Source organism: Neomonachus schauinslandi, chromosome 13 (assembly GCF_002201575.2).
Source record: "Neomonachus schauinslandi chromosome 13, ASM220157v2, whole genome shotgun sequence".
Taxonomy (NCBI): Eukaryota; Metazoa; Chordata; class Mammalia; order Carnivora; family Phocidae; genus Neomonachus; species Neomonachus schauinslandi.
The window spans coordinates 62,969,065-62,977,645 of record NC_058415.1 but is presented as its reverse complement, the minus strand read 5'-3'; the positions used below and the strand labels follow the sequence as shown (position 1 = coordinate 62,977,645).

At 44.9% G+C, this 8,581-nt stretch overlaps 1 protein-coding gene across 1 annotated transcript in view; it reads right to left on the bottom strand.

Moving 5' to 3' along the window:
- Positions 1-5,727, bottom strand: part of TMEFF1 (transmembrane protein with EGF like and two follistatin like domains 1) — a 90,569-nt gene extending 84,842 nt beyond the window's left edge. The window contains exon 1 of the mRNA XM_021691342.1: positions 5,532-5,727. Coding sequence (XP_021547017.1) covers positions 5,532-5,727 — 196 coding nt within the window. The remainder of the gene's footprint in view (positions 1-5,531) is intronic.
- Positions 5,728-8,581: the final 2,854 nt, after the last annotated feature.

Here is an 8,581-nt window from a genome sequence, read left to right as displayed (position 1 = left end):
GACCTGAGCCGAAGGCAGTCGCTTAACCAACTGAGCCACCCAGGCGCCCAATTTCTTCATATAGATTTATAAGAGGCTAACTACTTCTGTTAGAATATAAAGCCCCTAAAGGCAGGAATGGCCTCTCATTTATTTCCCTTAACATCTAGCATATTGGAGTACCCAAAGCAGGTACTCAATCAAGGTTCATAAATAAATACCCACATATTACAAACCAGGGATCTAGAAGTCCTGATCGAAATTCCACACAGATTAAAAAAAATTCACTTTTTAGTCCCCCAACTCCTGAATTGCCACTAAGAAGGCATGTCTCTTAATATGAAGTTTATACTACCAGTACCATCCTTACTACCATATCACAAGCCAGAGGACCCACTTCTAACTTGCGACATTAAAAAAACCTTGTTCAAATTCTCCACCTTATATCTATCACCAAATGTCACTTATTGGTCTCTCAGTAGGTTTTTCCACTTCTTTAACCACATTCCCTAAGATAGAAATGCTCACATATTTAGCCTCATCGGTTCTTTTCAAACAATCTAGAGTCAAAAAGAAGCATCGTCATTATCTTCATGTTACAAATAAGAAAAAAAAAATGCCATGTTTAAGGTCACCTCGTCCCTTAGGTTCAAAGTTCATCTTTCTTCACATAAATCATGTATTTCCAAACTTTTTTCTCTTTGGATGAACAGGGAACTTTCTAATAAGTTAGATTTTAAGGGGCACCTGGGTGGCTAAGATGGTTGCCCGTCTGCCTTCAGCTCAGGTCATGATCCCAGGGTCCTGGGATAGAGGCCCCTATCAGGCTCCCTGCTCATCAGGGAGCCTGCTTCTCCCTCTTCCTCCTCTCCCTCTGCTGTGCGCTCGCTCTCTCGCTCTCTCGCGCGCTCTCTCTCGCTGTCAAATAAATAAATAAATCTTTTTTAAAAAAAGTTAGATTTTAAAAGAGTAAGTACAAATAAAATATAAAACACCAAAGAAATAAAGTCCAGAATGATTGGAGAGCTGAGGCATGAGGACTATAAAAAAAAAGGCTTGTTTAGGGCACCTGGGTGGCTCAGTTGGTTAAGTGACTGCCTTCGGCTCAGGTCATGATCCTGGAGTCCCTGGATCGAGTCCGCATCGGGCTCCCTGCTCGGCAGGGAGTCTGCTTCTCTCTCTGAACCTCCCGACCCTCCCCACTCTCATGCTCTCTCTCTCTCAGTCTCTCTCTCAAATAAATAAATAAAATCTAAAAAAAAAAAAAAAAAGGCTTGTTTAGAACAAGAAGATGGGAAGATGTTATAATATCAAGAGATGATAAGAACAAATACAGACCCATTCAGCTTCTTTGCTTTGGTAATCTTCATTAGGAGCTTGATCTTGAAGGGTAGAACTCTGATAAAAGGAAGCTAACATCTGAGGTAAGTAGCATGAAGAAAGGATACAGAATACAGAGCTAGTTCAAAAGAATTTGCATTCTGATTGACTTATTTCCCTTAGTACAATACCCTCTAGTTCCATCTACGCAGTTGCAAATGGCAAGATTTCATTTTTTTGATGGCTGAGTAGTCAATCAGAGAAAGACAATTAAACCATATGATCTCATTCATATGTGGAATTTAAGAAACAAAACAGAGGATCATAGGGGAAGAGAGGAAAAAATAAAACGACAAAATCAGAGAGGAAGACAAACATAAAAGACTCTTAATCATGGGACACAAACTGAGGATTGCTGGAGGGGAGGGGGATGGGGTAACTGGGTGATGGACATTAAGGAGGGCATGTGATGTAATGAGCACTAGGTATTATATAAGACTGATGAATCACGGACCTCTACCTCTGAAACTAATAATACATTATATGTTAATTAATTGAATTTAAATAAAAATAAAATAAAACAAATAAATCCCATAGGACTGTGAGCAACCCAAGGGCAGGGAACCTCTTTTCTTGAACTTTATAATTAGGTATAATGCTATGCCCAATTGAGAATAAAAATGAAAAATGAATGAATGGGGAAAAAAAAGAATTTGCATTCTGATCTAAACAAATCACACTCCAAGATACTGAAAAAACTTTTAGATCTGACTGCTGATTATCTAAGCTATCTTGACAAGATGCCAGAAGACCAGAAATGAAGGAATGCATGCTCAATTTTCAAAAAAGGACAACTGCCAATCCAGGAAAACATCTATGGGTAAACTTGCCATAAAAGTAAAAGCCACTTGGGCTCTTTATTAAGTCAGATTATACAACATTTGCTATTAGATAGGATTACTAAAATGGAAAAAAGGAGAATGATACAGACATATACATAACCGATTCTAACAAGATGATATGACAGAATCTTTAAATAATAGGCTAGTGAACAAAATGGGAAAATGTTGAACAGGAGAAGTTCAAAAATCTGTTAAACTCTATAAGGAGGATGCATAGCTGGTTGAATCTGGTTGATTAATGTATCAACATCAACCAATTCATTAGGAAGTCTCTAGTAAAATGTCACAGTTGCATCCTTTTCCATGATCTAGACAACTTCTGTTAATTTAATAAAGCCATAGACCTGCTCTTTAGATTTGCAAGGGCCACAATGCTGTGAATGACGAAAACACACAAAGCCTGACAGAGTCAGACTCCAGAAAGGTCAGAGGAGGCTGAAATGATGATTCAAAATTAAAAATGAAAATTAACAGGGACTTAACTATAGGAAACAAACTGAGGGTTGCTGGAGGGGTGGTGGGTGGGGGATGGGGTAACTGGGTGATGTGCATTAAGGAGGGCACTTGAAGTAATGAGCACTGGGTGTTGTTTGTTACTGATGAATCACTAAATTCTACCTTGAAACTAATAATACAATATACATTAATTAAATTGAATTTTTTTAAAAACTTTTTAAAAAATTAACAGAAAGTCAAGGCAAGCATTTAGATTTTGAAACTCAAATAGGGGAATAAAGGAATAAACTTCAGTTTATGTGGGAAATACCTGGGTAATAAAAGTGACTACAAAAAAAAAATCTATGTAAAATCTCAAGATGCATTAATAGATACACACTATAGTTCTTAAAAAATTATCTTTTTCCATATGAATCACCCCTGGATTTTCATCCTAGAAACAGCTATAACAAGAATCTACAAAAATTAACAAATAGAGTTTTAGTTAAAACTCTAGCTTTATTTTTTTTAAAGATTTTATTTATTTATTTGAGAGCGAGAGCTAGAGCAGGGAGAGAGGGAGAGGGAGAAGCGGACTCCCCCACTGAGCAGGGAGTTTGATTCGGGGCTCAATCCCAGGACCCCTGGGATCATGACCTGAACCAAAGGCAGATAGATGTTTAACTGACTAAGCCACCCAGGCACCCCAAAACTGTAGGTTTAGACCCAGAGTTATTCACATGAATCTTAGTATTAGAAAACATTTTATTTGATAAGCCTAATTTATTGACATGTATATCAATACGTCCTTGAAAGAAGGCTAGATATTATCAAATCCAAGTCCCTTTCTTAATGGAAGAGGAAATTCAGAAAAATTAACTTGCTCCAAATAGCACAGCTACTTAGCAAGCGCCATGATCTCCAAATGAGTCCTCTTTTCCTACACCATGTGGGTTTCCAGCCCTCTGTGTCCTTTCTTAAAAGTTGTACTTTGCACTAAAGAATTAGAAAACATACACAAAAACATCCATCAACACACACTGTATTTTGCTAAAGACAAATTAGCTTAGCAAGAACAAATAATCACAGCACATTAGCCAGTAAAATATTTTGACATGGTGTGATCACTTACAAGTTTGATAACAACAAATATTTGCTACAAAAAGGTACTCCAATACTCAAATGGTTTTTATTCTTAACCATGAATGTGATTATTTATTAAAGCATTATCCCATATCCCACTTAACATTAGAAAAATAAAGTGAAAGTTATTACATGGATGGAAAAGCTTTTAATGGACATGCCATTGTTTACAGTGCTCAAAATCCCTCCCCTATCATAAAATACACCATTATGAAAATTACTAAGAGATTTTAGAACTTGAAATCTAAAGAGCAAGCCAAAGGTTTTCTTCACATAGGGTAGCATCTGTGCTGAGGCCCTCTTGCTCCCTCCTGACTCCCCCAGAAACAATGCCCCTTCAATAGCCCAAAGGTACAAAGGTTGTCAGGCTGGCAGGCCAGTGGATCCCCCAGTGGCCTGAAGCCCATCCTCTTTCCCCTCCTCCTTCTCCTCCCCTCCCACCCCCCACCATGCCTCTTCTTCCGCCCCCTAGGTTTAGAGAAGACAAGTGGAGAATTAAGAATTGATAAAAGGTAAGTTTGCAAGGCTGTGTCTTATGATCACTACCATCTGCTAGGCCAGCTCCAGAAGCACCCACCCACCCCTAAATCAGACCTGGAAGCTTCTCCTTGCCCCAGGGCTACTCTGGGACCCCTTTTGAAAGGAAGAAGGAACTTTACTGCCCAGATACCCTCACCGCCAGTCACTTCCATTAGAGCCCCAGCAGGCTCTTTGTTTCCAAGCGCGCGGGGGGGAGGGGGGGTAGAAGGGGAGAGGTCACTCCCTTGCGCCGGGTGCTGCCAGTCTCCAGGCCCTCCCGCAAAGCATACAAACACGCGCACAGGATCATTCTCTTTGACCTGGTTCCCTCTTTCCACACCACCTTAAAAACCCAGGGTCACACCTAGCTACACAGAGGCACTTCCTGAGATCTAACTACCTCTTTCTATACCCAAACACTACACGGGATGACACCCTAACTCCCTCCCTCTGAATGGACACAAACGGGGTTCACTCCAGGACTTCCATCCTTCTTCCTCAATGCATACCCCAGGGTATATCTCGAGCCCCATGCAGAACGCACAAATACACAGGGTCATTTCCTGGGCCCCAAGACTTTTCCCTACTGACATCCAAGACCCCGCTGGTCACTCCAAGCCCCCAGAGTCCACCTCTGAACCCAAAGGACATACACACATACACACACACACACACACACACGGTCACTTCTACCAGTCAATCCACGTCCTCTGGGCCACCCGTTCCCTTTACCCACAGGATCACTCCAAGACTCCAGCGTCCTAAGAACCTCCCCAGCACATGATCACTCCCTTGGCTCTCAGGCTCGGCCCCCAGCCCCTCACCGTCTCTCACTCACACACACACACACACACACACACACAATACCTGCCTCCCCTGAGCCTTCACAACACAAACACGCTCTCCCGCGTGCACACCCACGGTCACAGCAGGAGCCCCAGCCGGCTTCCCCAGCCTCGCGGGTCCCGTCCCCACCACCTCACCGCACGCCGGGCCGCTCTCGCCCAGACACTCGGCACACATGGTCGCACGCACGGCCACTCCCCATGCCCAACGCGGGGCCCCGAGCCCGCAAGGCACGCTCGCGCCCTGCCCTCCGCCCTCGCTCCCCGCCGGGCCCGGCTCTCCTGGAGCCCCGCGCCGGGGCCTTTCCCAGCGCCGCCACCAGGACGGGGAGGGCGGCGGCAGCGGAGGGAGGGAGGGGCCGCAGGGGCGGGCTCCGGCCGCTCCTACCTGAGCAGTTGATGCTCTTGCCTTTGCCACCGGGACAGTCCCCGCCGCCGCCGCTGCCGCCACCCGGGGGCTGGTTGGACGCGCGGCTCCCGGGCAGAGAGAAGGCGAAGAGCAGAAGCACCGACGTGTAGCAGCAGAAGGCGAGCGGGGGCGCGGCAGGCAGCCGAAGCGGCGCCTCAGCGGCCGCGGCACCCATGACTAGCGCCCCTGGACGGCGGGAAGCGCAGGGACCCGCAGGCCCGGGGCATCCAGCCGGGAGCCCCGCCGCTGCCTCGGCGCCTCCTAGCAGTCGCGCCGCTGCGCCCGGGAGCAGCCCCTCAGCATCCCGGTCCCACCCGCAGCGCCCGCCAGGCCCCGGCCCGCCGCGCTCGGGACGGAGTCGGAGAGTCTGGGCGCGTGCGACGGTCGCGGGCGCGCGAGGGTGCGCGCGAGGGTGCGAGCCCGCGGGGGGGGGGGGGGGGGGACCGGGGCGGGGGGCGTGAACGGGCGCGCGCGCGGCGGGCGAGGGTCGCGGGGCGGGGGCAGGCCCAGCCCCTCACTCGCCGCTCGCCTTCCCTTTGTGTCCGCGGTCGTCGCCACCGCGTCACAAAGACCCCGGCCCGCCCGGTGAGGGGCGCGTGACAGAGCCGCGGGCGGGAGGGGTGGCTGCGACCCCGCCCCGCGCACACCCCCAGCGCCCGCGTCGGCAGCTCCGCCCCCGCCCGCGGCCGGCGCCGCCTCCGGGGGAGCTATTGTTCCTGCGGCGGGGCGGGAGCGCCGAGGGCGGGGGTCGCGGGCGCTCCTCGTCTGGGCCGCGGGGGGGTTGGCGGGCGCCGGGGATGCTCCGTAGGCACTACCCTGACAGACATTTTTGCCGCCCTTTGCAAGTGGTTTTGAAGCATTTCCTTCGCCCAGCAGCCGGGCTGGGAAAGAAGGGCAGGTGGTCAATTATACATCTATTTTCTAGGTGAAGAAATTGAGCCGCGGAGAGGTGAAGGTGACTTGTCCAAGGTCGCATACCAAGAAATGGACAGGACTCGAATTGGAACCCAAGTTCCGACTCCAACTGTGCAATTCTTAGAGATGAGGTAAATGGCTAAATTTCTAGGATCCTCACCCCCACCCCTTTCCTACATACACCAACTGAATTTAAAATACGGTTTTAAAAGTCTATATTGCCCACTCCCACTAATAACAACTAATACAGAGAGAGGATTTGCCATATGCAAGACCTAGACGAAGCTCTTTACGAGCATTCTCTCCAATTTTTTTACAGCCTGCAAAGGAGTTTTCATACTTCTCCCCATTCCACAGATGAGGAAGTTGGGACCCAGAGAGGTAAAGTGATCTGACTCCCAGTCCAGTGCTCTTCCTATCACATCATGATAGATGAGACCCAACCTCAGGCAGTAAGATTCTGGACTGAATTGTTCGAAGGTCCTCTGCCTTTTTCATAGATTATGCTGCTTCTCACCTTGGAATGTTTTTAATCTCATTGAAAAATTGATAAATCTGACTCAAAATTTTAAAATGTGTGAAAAGCCATCACAAGCAAAACCACATCAGGGAAAATATTTTCAGTGTGAATAAGAGACAGTATACTTAATATAAAGAATATAAATCAAGAAGAGAAAGTTGACATAACAGAAAAATGAGAAACTGACTTGTCTTTTTAACATAAAATACAGATAATATATATATATGAAAAGACATTTAAACCCACTAGTAATAAAAGGCAGATTAAAACCACAAGATTTTTTTCCTGAACATGATTAACAATAGTTTAAAGAATTAACAAAACCTAGCACTATTAATTTATACATTTTGGGAGGGCAATTTGACTATATATCAAAAACCTTTAAAATATGTTTACCCTTTAAATCTAGGAATTCCATGTATTGGAATTTATCCTAAAGAAATCATTGTACAAGCACACAAAAATGTATATACGGATGTTCATTATGACTTTTTTATAGTAGTAAATACAATCTAAATGTCCATCTGTGGAAAATAAGGTATGGTGCCTCTTTGTACAGAGGAATATTTTGCAGTTTTATTTATAATGATAACTTGGAAAAAATTCATCAGTATCCTGATGAGTATAAGAAAATCCTATATTTCTAAAATATACATGTGTGTGTATACATCCCTAGGAAAGAAGTCAAGAAGAATATACAGCTATATATTAACTGTGATTATCTCTGAAAGGTGGGCTTATGAGTAATTGGCACTTTTCCTTTATATTTTCTGTATTGTCTGAATTTTTTTCAATGAAAATTTTTATAATTTAAAACTCTATTTTCTTTTAAATTATATTTTCAACATGCTTTTTATATAAATTCATATTTTAACATTTTGTTAAGATTTGCCTCAAACCTCTAAACTGTTAGCAGTGGCATGGCAATTGTGACAATGAAAATTCAGTTGCTGGCTTCTGATTCAGGTGTGATCCCGGGTTCCTACTGCTAAGCCACAGCTAAAGGCTCCTTCTTAGAGCATTTCTTCAACAGCTTCTCTGCTCATCTTGATTTCTTCTATGCTTCTTTCCTGCCCTCTGTCTTGGCTCTCCCACCCCTCAGTATTCTGCCTTTAATTTTCATTTGACTGCTACCCATAGCCCAAGCAGAAATACTAAGAAGAGACAACCTTTAAATAAAAAGCAAAAACCCTGTGGCCATAAATCACAAATTAATTTACATCTGCATCTTTCTCCGAATTAGATAGGAAAAATTCAGCTCAGATTTCTCAAAAGTTGTCAAATTGAAAAGGACTCTACTTCAGAAATAGGATTTCTCTGATTTCAATCATCCAGTCTCAGAGAGGAAAGATCTTACTGGTCATCTGATACAACCCCCATCACATGCTTTAATACTGGTGACCCCAAAATGTTAGATAGCAAAAGAGTATGGGACTCACTACACGAAAATCACGCAGAGAGGTTTTTTTGTTTTTTTTGTTTTAAGATTTTATTTATTTTTTTGACAGAGACACAGCAAGAGAGGGAACACAAGCAGGGGGAGCGGGAGAGGGAGAAGCAGGCTTCCCACTGAGCAGGGAGCCCGAAGCAGGGC